Below are 14,424 nucleotides of genomic sequence, written 5' to 3' on the forward strand. Positions count from 1 at the left end.
GTGTGTGTGTGTGTGTGTGTGTGTGCTTCCATCTGAAAGTGTTCTTCTGTGTATTCCCTTCCAATGACCTTCACCTTTTAAGCTTTTAATGAACTACTTCCAAAACCTTTTTTCTCTTTCTACCCTATTTTGTTATGACTCACAATTGACATCTTGGTTCCATCATGATTTCCTTTTCATCCTCTGCCTCCTCTCTTCCTCAATGTGTCATCACTTTGTCAGAACCACTTATCAGAGCACTCCTTGGCCTCATGAGAAGGCAGAATCTCAGTGCTTATTGGACGCCCTGCTCATCACCCCAATCACTCAAGCTCCACCACTACACTTAAGGAAGAAGAAGAAGCGCCGTAGCGTCAGTGAGCTGCACCTGCCCAAGAATAAGAGGTAGATGGGACAGACCTGGACAAAACTAGCTTTTACTGTATAACTGAAAATGGCATTGACTGCTTGAGAACTGTTCTTTGACACTGTTTTAAGATGAAACGGATTAAGAACAATCAAAATTAATCTGCATTCTTCATATTATCATTGTTTTGGATTTGATATTTTTTAAACATGCTTTTGTCCAGGTCTGAGTCCAGGAAAGAGTGACAATAATAAAATCCTCCATTTACAAATGACGTGTGGAGACTCATTTGCCGTAGGATGCATGAGGCTTCACAATGATAGCACTCATAAACTCATTTCAACAAGGAAGACGACTTATTTGACAAAATTGTATGTTAGAGCGATCCCTATTTTTAACGCATGGTCTAAACACCCCTCAAGTCCACTGAACATGCTATTCATTGCAGTGAAGTAGCCGTGTTTGGTCAGAGCATGCCAGCACCAAAAGACACGGTCCATATGTCTCTGTGGAGACAACTCATACCAACTATGACATTTTGTGGTCACTGTGAAAAACTTGGCAGCTTCTCACAGAGCTCAGTCATTGGCTAGTGGACACAACTGTGTATTTAAACCGTGATGTATGAAAAGTGTGTGGGAGACAGAGTTTGAGTGGGTGGATGTCTTTGTTATTGTGTGTGCGTGCATGAATGCATGAATGCATACACATGGATGGTAGGTCTATAGTGTGTGAGGGTTGAATTTGATCCAAAGAATATCACAGCGCTGAATTATAGACCATCTGTTGTGTGTTGGACAGAGCTGCTGGACAGCAGTCAGCTATGTTAATGGACCATTTGTTCAATGTTCATACCACACCAACACATTTATGAGATGCATAATACAAGTTCTTGTCGGTGCTACAGACACACCGGGTAACTTAACATATGTAAACAGCTGGGGGACTAAAATGTAGCCTACTCTTTTTTTCCCTCATTGCATAATACCAGCCAATAAGAAGTCTCATCATTAGGTGGCATGCAGTGCTAAAATTAGACTTAACAAGGAGCAGAGCAAGGCCACTGACAGGGTAGTGATCCATGATGATGAAGAATGCACTGTATTAATGGAAAAAGTGTAGATTACAAAACAGGGAAGAGAAAGACAGCCAGATAAAAAAAAAAAAAAAAAAATGTGTTCCTCTCTCCCTCCTTCCTACCTCCCGACCCTCTTTAATTATCCCTGCAGTTAACAAGGTTCATGCAGTATGTGGCCCAGTACTTCCAGATGGTCAGCACTCTAACAGGCTACTATTCAATCAAAACTGTGGGGCCTCCATTAATCAACCAATCACAGTCTTGCAGAATACAATTAAGTTTCCACACAATTGGCCTGATTGGTGGAGAATATTAACGAGCTGCGCTGTAATTGGCTCTGATTAATGAAGGACTGGGGAGCATCTTACTTCCTGCTCTACTTGTCACCTGTTGTTAGCCAATTACCATAGTGTAGCAATAGTGAATAAATCTTTGAATCCTTTTTGGACAGATAATGTGAATAGATGGCACTACATCCTTTAATCTCGCAGAGCGTTGTAGCTTAGTAACTTGATGAGGATGGGGTCCTTCCTGTTCGTAACAGGACAGCTCTGCTTGACGTCAGCTGATGCTCTTCTCTCCGTTTCAGTATGGTTGTTGTTAGTTGGGTTAATTAGTCAGAAAGCTTTCTGATTTACTTGCTTGATTTACCTACTTTTCTACCTTCCTGGTTACTTACAGCAATGTTTTTTTTACTTGGGATCAATTGTTGATTTAACTGCACAGAAACAATGCATATAGTAAGGCCATAAGGGAATGCAAGTAGATGCTGCACGCATTTGTTTTATAGAGTCACAAGCTGAAAACACTGGGAACCTTTCAGAGTGACTTGTGAAGTTAATACCACCTGTTGATCATAAGAAACATTCTAAGAATGCATCAGGTTTCTGGATACTCATTTCAATCATAAATATTACAGAATTGGAGTAAATGAAAGTACAATAAACCAAGTATTGAACTAAAAGCAGGGGTGGGGGGGGGGCTATTGGTCTAGGCAAAACTGTTTGCAATAGTAAATTACAGCTAGTTGGCACTGTCGGCCTACTATCTACATCCTCTCTCTCTCTCCGGCTATAGATGTAAGACAGTGTATCCACTGGCTCCTCCTGTCAGACTCATGCAATACAAAATGATAAACAGATAATGAGAATGAAGAATGATGCTCTGCAGTGTGACAGTCTCTTTCCTACAGAGAGTTCTTACATCAGCACTGGATCGACCAGAGGCTGATTACCTGGAATCAATGCAAACACAACAGTCGGCTGGGTGCATTTATCACAATCCTTGTCAGAGCACAGTAGGGTGTGTTCATTGTTATACAGTATGTATTCAGCAGATGCCTTTTCTAACCATTTGTCCATTCAGTTGAGATTCACTTTCATTTTTTTGTAATCTTCTTTGTATTTGACCATAACAAACACTAAAAAATCTAAAAAAACTCTCTCTGTCATGGTTTGTTCGTGTATTACTTTTTCCATTCCTTATTTCTGTGCTGTATTTCTTCTCACACCAAAGGGTGTCAATGCTGTCCTTGTCTTTAGGTAAATTTAAAGTCTCCTCTCCTTTCCTTGTTAGTGGTACATTTGACCAAATATCCCACAACGGCCCTTCCACAGTACTCATTCAGAAAGTTTAAATCAATGATTTTAGAAGTAGTCCTGGGTGGTAAACTAAGTGACCCCCCCACCCCCCTGCTCTGTAGGGAACATTTGATGTTATGGATGTCCCAAGTGTTGAAATGAAGTGTGTGTGCAAGAAAATATCACGGCAGAAGCAGGGAGGCCAGCTGAAACACAGAACATCTACTGAGGTGAAGCCAGCACACACAAAAGTGCAACATTTTTCCTCTATCGTTGTCTCTCTCTGTCTGTCAAGTCACCTCTCAAAGGGCCCATCACTCTCTCGCTCTCATTTATTCTCTTTCCGCCTTTCTCACTTACACAAAACATTCAAGCACAACTCAACGTAACTATGGCTGCAGTTGCCATAACACTTGTATCCCATGAGTGCCCTAACAGCCAGGCACAAGGAGAACACAGCAGTAATCCAACTGTTGGCATTGGCTATAGCTATGCATCATGGGTGTAATACGTCTGGGGAGAGATTTCTGGCCCACCCAAGCTTGCGCTGATGAACACACACACACTTTAAAACACACACACACACACACACACACACACACACACACACAACCACACACACCACACAACCACCCCAAAACACACACACACACACACACACACACACACACACACACACACACACACACACACAGACTTGATGTTACTAATAGAGAGGTTATTCATTTTGCCTCATATTAAAGGGCAGTGGAGAGTTTAAGCCTCTGAGGCCCCAAATGATTGAAAAGCAAAGATATTTTGTTCCCTTCCACAGCGATAGCTGGACAAGCTCTGGCATCTCTCTTCAAGACAGACAGTTAACCAGAAAATGACTCAAAGCCTGTCTTGGTGTCCTTTAAACCGAACCTGCAAACATATTTTGTATTCAGCCTTGAATGAAACCAGAAAGCTTTAAACGTGTACATGTATTTTCAATGTAGAGATTAATAATGGCTTTTAATGTTAAAGAATGTTTGTGATTTCAGATGTTTAATGGTCAATTATATTTATTGGACAATTAGTCAATATAACCCTTATTAAGAGAACTCGAATGACCCTGATGGAGAAGTGTCTGGACAAAATGAAAATCTTCCAGACACGTTTTTCCTAGAGAAAAAGGTGCTTCCCTCCATGTAGAACCGACCCAAGAGCAGTGAACAATGAACAACTTTAACAAGAAAGATTGCATCATGAGGGATTGTTTTGCTCAGATGTTTTGTCCTGAAAGAGATGTGTGCAACATAAAAAAGAAGGTGTTGCCCTGCGAAAAATGATGTTTTGCCTTTGTACTCAAAACAATGCCACAGATATTACATGTTTACATTTATTTAGAGACAAAAAGGGAATATGAACTGAATACCTATCATAACACCATGCTAGGCTCAGTTCTATCGACTAATCTACTTTGTGTAGAGAGTTGGTCCTGTGGGGTCATTTTCCCTCTTCCATCACTTGAATGAGTTTTCATGCATTCATTCATTCAAACCTTTATATAACCAGGATAAAAGAATTCCTTGAAATTAAAAATCTCTTTTCCAAGAGTGTCCTGGCAAGTGGCAGCAGCGCGGTTTCAAATAGACACAGAGACACTTACCGGTAAATACATAGACACACTTTCACTCATCATTTTCAAACAACAATGTCATCATAAAAACCTGGGTCCTAAATCAATTTAAAAACATGTATAGACTGCCTTTCTGCATTGTCTTTTAAAAATCCTTTAAAAGAAAAAAGTGAGACCAACTCCTTCAACTTTAGTCCATTCTGAAGCTGATTTCATGCAGATGGTGCTGCAAAATTAAAATCGTTGTTGCCAAAGTCAGTACGGGCTTTAGGGACTGACAATAAAAACTGCTTTTCTAGCACCCTTTGATGTGATCACCACTAACGTCTCCTAAAATGAATCAGCCTTTGTCTAACTTTTGGGGCCCATGTAAATGGACTGCCAATGTTGCCATGGGGATTCATTTATTCAGGTTGTCTCTTCTTGACCTCAGTGAAGCATCCAAACCTATACATTGCCCGTGCATTTAGAGGAGACATTTGATATAGAAATAATCAACCAAATAACACGATATCTATACTGTGAGAACGTTCCTCCACCATTAGTACTGGTAGTCTGGTATCTGTCCACAGCACATCTGGAATAGACACTTTTGTTCATGCTATGTTTCACTCTGTTGTAGTTCATTTCTCTCTGTTAAGTCATTTGAATTGGTGTACTGGCATCAGTTTTGAATGGGTGTGCTGTATCATTAGTGCTGTGCAAACCTACAAGTATCCAAATCCATCATCAGCCCTGGACTCAACATTACGTTACAACATTTTTGTGCGTACTGTACTCACAAGCAGGAAGTGCATTGTGAAGTTGAGTACTGTACTGTTTTGGCTGTAGCTGCATGCTGTGTTTTGTTTGGTACCATATTTGTCTCCGTTCTGTCAGCAGGTAGGTGCTCTGGAATCTGTCTTACTGCATTTTGACCGGAACTTGAAAAATGAGTCTGTGCTGGCATGTTTTTTCTTCTAATGGCTACGAGTACAGTGGGCTCTCAAAAATATTTAGCTGGGAACAACATCTTTGTAAACAACAGAAACTAAGACAGACTAGCATGTACCCATCACTCTGAATGAACGTAATCATGAATAACCATGTATTTTGCAACTCAAGCTTTGCAAATTAAGTTTAATGTGGAGGGGCAATGGTTTCTGGTGTGTTTTGATTTTATTGAATTTAATTACAAAACAGTAATTGATTTACATGTCATTTCCGTTTTGTCTCTCTGCACAGTGAGGATGAAGAGGAGTCAGAACTCAACAGCCATGAGTCTGCAGTTGTCAAGACCATGACCAAAGGACCTGCTGCAACCCAGGGTAAACACTGTGTGTGTGTTCTCTTCTGTCCACTTGTAATTGCAGCACGTGTTGAATGTTTTTTCATATTACTTTTTTACACATCCACAATGAGCCCTGGTTATTGCCAGCTGTAATTTTTGGCACGTGTCCTTTAATGGTCTGAAATAACATTTCCGTCTTTATGAACACATTAAAAAAGACAGGATATATACATTCAGACATAGGTTTCAGTGACTAAAATACAATTTTGTTCAGCCAATTACTGCATGAAGTCTGTGGATTAGTACATTACTGCCCAAATACATTGCCAAATCCAACAAAAGTATACAGTATATGTATCCCTGTGTGTGAGTTGCTTTTGCTGTAGGCATTTTGTGGCATTTCTATTACTAAATTAACTAGTGAAGTATAATCAGGCTGAGGTACCTGAACTGTTTTCTTAGCATAAGTCACGGTGAATGCATGCATACCTAATATGAAAAGTCCCCCAAAATATAGATTCCTAAAAATAAACTCATTCAGGGTTTGAACTAAATCTTCTTTTAAGGACGTATTTTTATTGATTGGCTAATATATTCCCCCTACAGCTAAAATAATGTTTTTCCCACACAAAAAAAAGTTTGGTTCCAATTCCTGGCATAGTGTAAAACTGATTTACTGCTGTTGGATTGAATGTTGTTGCAGCCAGTTAGCAAAGGGAAAGAGACTTATTTTCCATGGTTGAAGCTTATGTTGTGAAATAGGTCATTTCTCATAACTTTCTTTTTCTTTTCTCGTCTTCTTCCTCTCTGGAAGACCATTAAGCCACACTTTACCTGTAGTGCCTTGCTCAGTCACACATGCATCAGTTTTACTCAGTAAGAAAGATAATATTTACTGAAGGGCCCGGTTGGGAGTTTTGAATAAAGGCAAGCCACATAGCTGCAATATAATGGCCGTACTCCATCTGCACTCAGCCTATAGACACTGGGATTGAGTGACTTTTCTAGGCAGTTCTCTCCCTGATGTAACTGCCACTCAACAAAAATCATAAATGTAGTCACTTACCCGAGTACATAGGCTCGTGAAATTATACTACTAGCCATATAGCACCCTGGCAGCAGTAATCCACAGACCCATCTTGAATGCTGAGCTGCAGTCAAGAGACCCACACACACACACACACTCACACCTCATTCCCGAAGTAACTTCAACAAACAACCTTATGAAGTACATGCTGGTATGATTATTATATATACAGTATATATTATTTAAGTTAGTGGGTCTACAATCCGATCTATTACTTTTCATTAGAGACACAATATCACAATCTTTTGAAGTGTTATTCATACTTCTACTTACAATCTCTGTAACTTCTTTGTTTGCTACAGTTCCCAAAACAATGAGTATGAGTTTGTTTCCACATGATCCATCACAGAACATTTCATACTTGTGTACTTGCTATCTTTGGACAGTTGAGGGCAGTTTAAATTGTCAAACTGTGTAAAATGTTTTTTTTTTATTACACTTAACAATTTATTGCTATTATTTTGCATGAAACTTTGGTTTAGGCAACCTTACAGTGCAGGAAGCATTCATATCTATGGCATCTTAAAGCTGTGTTTTAGCCTCCATCTAGGACTGTCAAATGCAAGCTTTAAGTTAAAGGATCTATACTCAATATTTTATTATAACAATGTATCAAATGACAATGTGAAAGGGGTTGCTGCTAGTGATGGACCTACAGAGAATTATCACTCTGCAGCTTCCTTCAGCTTTACATAGCTTTACAGCGAGTTTCACTTCATCGTTTAGCTGTCCGATCCGCAACTTTTTGGTTCACTCTCACCACTCTCAAAGCGTAGTTTTCAGCTGCAGCAGGTGGTTGTCTTCACCAAATAGGCTTTAAAAACCAAAGGTAAACTCTTCGTGCTAAACACTCAGACAGACAAAGTTAGCAACTACAGTGGTGTGAAAAAGTGTTTGCCCCCTTCCTCATTTCCTGTTCCTTTGCATGTTTGTCACACTAGTGTTTCGGAACATCAAACCAATTTAAACAATAGTCAAGGACCACACGTAAACACAAAATGCAATTTGTAATGAAGGTGTTTATTATTGAAGGTGAAAAAGTGATTGCCCCCCTTGTTAAAACATACTATAACTGTGTTGTCCACACCTGAGTTCAATTTCTCTACCACACCAGGCCTGATATTTGCCCACACTGTTCACAATCAAGGCATCACTTAAATATAGCTGCTTGACACAGTAGTCCCCAGAAGATCCTTAAAAGCTACACATCATGCCGAGATCCAAAGAAATTCAGGAACAATTGAGAAAGAAAGTATTGAGATCTATCAGTCTGGAAAGGGTTATAAAGCCATTTCCAAGCTTTGGAATCCAGCAAACCACAGTGAGAGCCATTATCCACAATGGCAAAGACATGGAACAGTGGTGAACCTTCCAGGGAGTGGCCGGCCGCCCAAAATTACCCCAAGAGCGCAGCGACGACTCATCCAAGAGGTCACAAAAGACCCCACACAACGTCCAAGAACTGCAGGCCCTCACTTGCCTCAGTTAAGGTCAGCGTTCATGCCTCCCCCATCAGGAAAGACTGGGCAAAAATGGCCTGCATGGCAGAGTTCCAAGGAGAAAACCACTGCTGAGCAAAAGAACATCAAAGCTCGTCTCAATTTCTTCACAACACATCTTGATGATCCCCAAGACTTTTGGGACAACATTCTTGTGAATTCTGCTGTCTACCAAAGATCCTGAAGGAGAATGTCCGCCATCTGTTCGTACTCAAGCTGAAACACTTGGTTCTGCAGCAGGACAATGATCCTAAACACACCAGCAAGTCCACCACCGAATGGCTGAAGAAAAACAAATGAAGACTTTGGAGTGGCCTAGCCAAAGTCCTGACCTGAATCCTATTGAGATGTTTTGGTATGACCTTAAAAGCCGTTCATGCTCAAACCCTCTAATGTAACTGAATTGACAATTCTGCAAAGATGAGTGGGCCAAAATTCCTCCAGACGCTGTAAAAGCCTCATTGCACGTTTCGCAACGCTTGTTTGCATTTGTTGCTGCTAAGGGTGGCCCAACCAGTTATTAGGTTTAGGGGGCAATCACTTTTTCACACAGGGCCATGAGGTTTGGATTTTTTTTCACCTTTACTAATAAACACCTTCATTTACAAATTGCATTTTGTGTTTACTTGTGTTGTCCTTGACTATTGTTTAAATTGGTTTGATGTTCCGAAACACTTAAGTGTGACAAACATGCAAAGGAACAGGAAATGAGGAAGGGGGCAAACACTTTTTCACACCATTGTAGCTATAGCTGGTGAACACAGTGGTGCACTTATCAGCTAAAAACAAACAGACATTTCCCTCAGGAGAAACTAAACTCCAAATTAATGATAATGTTGCTCCATAACTGCTGGATATATAGAAATAAGTAACGTTTGCTAACAATTTCACTAGATCAACTTGAAAGGTGATGACATATTGCGTTCACAACTTGTTTCTGCTGCCCCCAAGTGGCCAAAGAAATCAGTTATTGTAGGTCTAACCTCCACTTTCATTATTGAGTTTCCAGATGAATACCTTACTACCCCTAACATTAAATGTAAACCCAGCCCTGTTCCTAGCCCAAACAGACACACTTAAACATAATCGTGGCATGCAATGGTAAAGCCGAGCTTTAAAAGTAGCCCTTGCCTCACATGCACACACATACAAAAACAAATCTCCTTCCACAGTGTGGAGAGCAAAGGCCAAGCTACATGTTTAGCCAGGTGTGTGTCTGGGTTTTAGATGAGGCAATGTATTGGTGGTCTGTGTGTGTGTGTGTGTGTGTTTGCTTGGTCATGTGTATAAATTGGCCATAGGAATGTTTCAAAGGTGAAGGGAAAGATTCTGGGAAGATTGATGTGGTAAATCCATGGTTATGACAACAGTAGCCAGCCAGCTGCATGCTCCGCCATGACACCTGCTGGGTGTGTAGACAAAGAGGCTAGAGGTCAAATAACATACACACCTGTGTAGAAAACAACAGACACACACATGCACACACATCCTTTGTGATGTTATAAGTGTGTAAAATGAATGCTGTCTCTCTGTTTCTTAACCAGTACAACCTTTTATCTTTAGGTCCCGGTTCACGGACTGGTTTGATCACCCCATCCTTCGGTATGAAAGGTAATGGAAATGCCAGTGTCCCGAGGGGTCCTGTCCCAGCCCGACCTTTACCCCAACCCCACCCTAAAGATGAGGACACCCTGGTGCAGATGGCAGAACACATCCCTGCTGGGACACGGGCGCCCATGTGTGCCCACTGCAACATGGTCATCAGGTGAGGGACAAATACTGTGTCTAATTAGGTTGGATCAGAATGAAGCTTTCATGACCATTCATAGTTAAAAAAAATAAATAAAAAAAACAGCAAACATGCATCGTGTTTAGTTTCATCATACCATGCAGACTGCGTGCACAAGGATAATCAAAAAAGAGTCAATCCCTTCAACTTGGCTGCACAGATATCCATTTTTACTCAAGCAAATTAAGATCTGAAAGGAAAATATGGGCATTTCTCAATTATTCAGTGTATAGTCAGGCACTTAAAATAATAATCTGTCTAGATATATCAAAATAATGTTTGTATGAAACTGTAGAACTACAAAGATCTAAATGTAGTGTAGATAAGGGGTATAAAGTTGCACCTGCAGTAGATCAAATTTTCGGTTTAAAATAAAGGGTTTGTCTTTTGTTTCCCTCTTGTGTAAGTCCACCCAGAGTTGTATACAATGGCAATCATTGTGGGCTCTTTTCCTCTTCCTCTTCCTCTTTTCTGCCTACCTCTCTTCTTCTCCTGACTGCCTTAACACGAGCGTTATCGCCCATCTTGTGTCACCTTACATTACATATCACTAAGGATAGGGTAGCTCACATGCTAATGGATGCCAAGCTTGCCACTATCTGAGCTATTGTGTGGAGTAAATTAGTCTCTGTTGTTTTCCCACTTTACTTAATCATCAAAGTTGACAGTGCCAAGGTGCTGTCAGAGGGGAAGCAGAGGATGACGATCACAAGACATTGGATTTCTAAAATGGGTTCCTCCTTTTCTGAAGCATCTATTGACCTGAATGGAGTAGTGAAACGATTAATCGATTAGTTGATGGAACAATTTAGAAAATCTATTAATTATTGATGTTTTTAAAGCAAAAAAAGCCAAATGTTGCTGCCAACTGCTTTAATGTGAAAGATATGATGTTTTTTTATATTATTGTAAATATAATCTATACTGTATTTTTATACATCTTTTTTGAGTGTTTTGTAAGCTGCTGAAATCTGCTGCTGGAAATCCATCCCAAAAGGATCAATAAAGAGAAGTCTAGGTCTAAGATGTATTTTCACTGTTTGTCCGGGACAGATCATTGGACAAAACCAGCCTGTGATGATGTGACTACAGGTCTCAGAGTAGTGGCATTTCTCACTATTTTCAGACACAGTCTACAATAGAATAAGTAATTAACAGAATAAAAAATCTAAATTAATCAAGTAATACTAGCTCTCTGGTTGAAAGTCCTTTCCAAATATTGCTGGTTTGTTGTTTTTAAGGCTTATTGTTTAATCTACCACATACAGTACAATCATCTCCCACTTGATTTATTATTACACTAAAACATTCTAAACCTTATGATCAATTTTCTGCACATTCTGAAAATATATCAGAATGAACTAGATGTAATCAGATGTACTTATGATATTCAATGTAGTCACTCTCTTAGAAGAAGGAGAATGGAGGAGCAGGAAATCTGCTGAGTTACCAACTTAGTTAGACAGAGTTATGTTACTCACATTGTCATTCATTCACTCATTTATGGTTTTCCCATTTGCCCTCAAGATACTGTTTGTAGACATGGCAATAAAAACAAAGCCCATGTTGACTGCATGACCTATCAGCACTACTGCTGACCAGTGTGGTACTTTGCATGTACATTGCATTTAAGACGATGTGTCATGATAATACAAGGAATAGTTAGCTTGTCTCTCTTGCATATGGTTTAATTTCTGTCAGTTCAGAGTTATCATTAACTTGAAAGTTGATCCACTAATTCTTTTGTCTCTGTTTGTCCATTTGTTTTTCCCAGAGGGCCATTTTTGGTAGCAATGGGGAAATCATGGCATAAGGAGGAGTTCAACTGTGCCCACTGCCGTACGTCCCTGGCAGATATAGGCTTTGTGGAAGAACAGGGATCTGTCTACTGTGAACACTGCTATGAAGATTTCTTGGCTCCGACATGCAGTCGCTGCCAGGCCAAGATACTGGGGGTGAGTTGGTGTGAAGCGAATTGGAGCGGTAGGGTGTGTGTGTTTGTGTGTGTGTTTAAATAATTTTCTGCAATGCAAAAGACAATGAAGATGACAACTCAACTCAAACATTACAGTGCATGGAAAGATAGCATTCATAAAAGCCTCAATGTTACTAGAGCTTGTTGCCTTTTGTCTGAAGGTTTTTAAGTTGGTCCTGTTCACTTACTTTACAGCTGGCCTTGATATTGTGTGTGGCTACTGTTTTCAAACTCCACCACCTGTTGTTTGGAGAGCAAAAGATTGTCCTCCTCTGTGGCATTCAGTGCAAACACATACCAACGTCTGACATTATTGGCTTTATGGTTTTTCTGTTTCCCCCATTTTGTGCTTTAGAACGATAAAACCGGTTGTAACGTTGTGTAAAGCTTGGTTAACAGCATCTAGATCAAACATGTGTCAATGTAATTCAGTCTTCACTCCTCTGTACTTTTCACTATGTAGGTTGAGGTGTTGGAAGTTGCCAATTGGATACATAAAGACGTTTGGTAGCCAGGACTGCATGAACATGATTATATGAAGCAGCTCCTAGATGTTATATGATTATAGGATATACATGTGAGACACTTCAGATATTAAAGATACAGAAAATTGTTGATTGTGTTTTAAACATTTTACTTCTGAGTGTGTTAAAATAGAGGTTGACCCAACATTTTAAATTATCACTAAACTGATACACTATATGCGCTTTATACCTTCTTCTGTCTTCTTCTTGTTACTTTAAATAGGCAATAGGTATTGTCACTCCCAGATGTAAGTCAAGTGCAGATTTGAGTCACTCATGCTCAGATTTAAACAGTTGACGGCATAATGTGTCATACTGAAATTTGTGAAACCCATGAAATAATAAACTTATCTCATTACAAACAATAACAGAAGATGGGAAACATTTCAAAAACGTTTTAGTTATCTATGATAGCTGAAAAATTATTGATTGCAAACGTTAGCTCAAAACGCCATTCAAGTGACAGCCTTTGTTGTGTTTGACTGCCATCTTGTAGCTAAGCTAGCAGTCATTTCAAAAACGTTTTAGCTATCTATGGCTGTTTGATTGCTATTGTTAGCTCAAAACGCCATTTAAGGGACAACCTTTGTTGTGTTTGATTGCTAACAGCCAGCATTGAACCAACTTCGTTAAGTAGGTCAATTTTTACGGTATTGACATACAGAAGTCTCTTGTTAGCATTGTGTATGCTACTTGTCACAAAGGGACACCTGCACAACTCACATCTTCACTCGACTTACATTGGGGAGTGACAAGTATTATTAATGTGAAACCAAATAATAATATTTAATTAATTTCACAGGTGTAGACATCATCAAAGGATCACTTTTTAAAAGGTTGTTGCATTTGTGCCACATTGTAGGCCTACCTCTGACCTAAATCCAGAGGTCCACCACTAAAACTCAGGAATGCGACACATGTTTGGGTGTTAGGAGAATTAGGCTTAGTGTCCTAGAGGCTGCAGGTGTAGCATTAAACCCAGTGTCAGGAAGCTGAGATCTCTGCTCTCATAACAGCTCTGACATTCATCCCTCAAGTGTTCCAACCTCTTTAGCCTCAGTCCCTTTCAACTCTCTATTTCTCACACATCTTCAACCAGCTTACAGCTTTTTATTAATCTGTTTTCTCACTCCTTCTCTTCTAATCCTTAATTTTACTCCGGCCCACCAACTTTTTATTGATTCCCTGTCCTGTCTTGTTCTCACAGTTTAAGGGTGGGAAAGAAAGCAGCGTGTCTGTTTTAATCTGAATCATGTGGGCCCACAAGAAAAAATCCATAATATTTAAATGTGACATGAGAAAAGGGAAGACTGTAGGAAAGGCTGTGTATTCACATGTAAAACATATTTATCCATACTGATAAAATAGGGATAATAGAAATGGACGATTTTTGTTGACACATTTCATGTAGAGCAGTGTTACAAATAATGACCCAATAAGCAAGGTAACAGGGTGGCATCCCACCAAAGGTGTCTTTATCCTGGAGCTATAGTGGCTTGAGAAAGTTTACACACCCATGCTAAAGTTGATTAAAAAGAGGATTTTTTCTTAATTCTAAACCCAACCTTTTAAGAACACCAATTTTCTTTGTGAATGAATAATGTATTGTAAATGAATACATGTTGTTCCTTAAAATATAGGGGCATAAGTATACACACCCCTATGTTAAATTC

At 39.6% G+C, this 14,424-nt stretch overlaps 1 protein-coding gene across 7 annotated transcripts in view; it reads left to right on the forward strand.

The window, feature by feature from the left end:
- pdlim5a (PDZ and LIM domain 5a) overlaps positions 1-14,424 on the forward strand; it is a gene marked incomplete at its 3' end in the record, with an annotated part of 59,560 nt that overhangs the window by 41,948 nt on the left and 3,188 nt on the right. For all 7 annotated transcript variants that reach the window (XM_032516130.1, XM_032516131.1, XM_032516132.1 and 4 more), the window contains 3 exon segments: positions 5,832-5,914; positions 10,027-10,228; positions 12,027-12,207. In XM_032516130.1, coding sequence (XP_032372021.1) covers positions 5,832-5,914; positions 10,027-10,228; positions 12,027-12,207 — 466 coding nt within the window.

This window comes from Etheostoma spectabile, chromosome 5 (assembly GCF_008692095.1).
Source record: "Etheostoma spectabile isolate EspeVRDwgs_2016 chromosome 5, UIUC_Espe_1.0, whole genome shotgun sequence".
Classification (NCBI taxonomy): domain Eukaryota; kingdom Metazoa; phylum Chordata; class Actinopteri; order Perciformes; family Percidae; genus Etheostoma; species Etheostoma spectabile.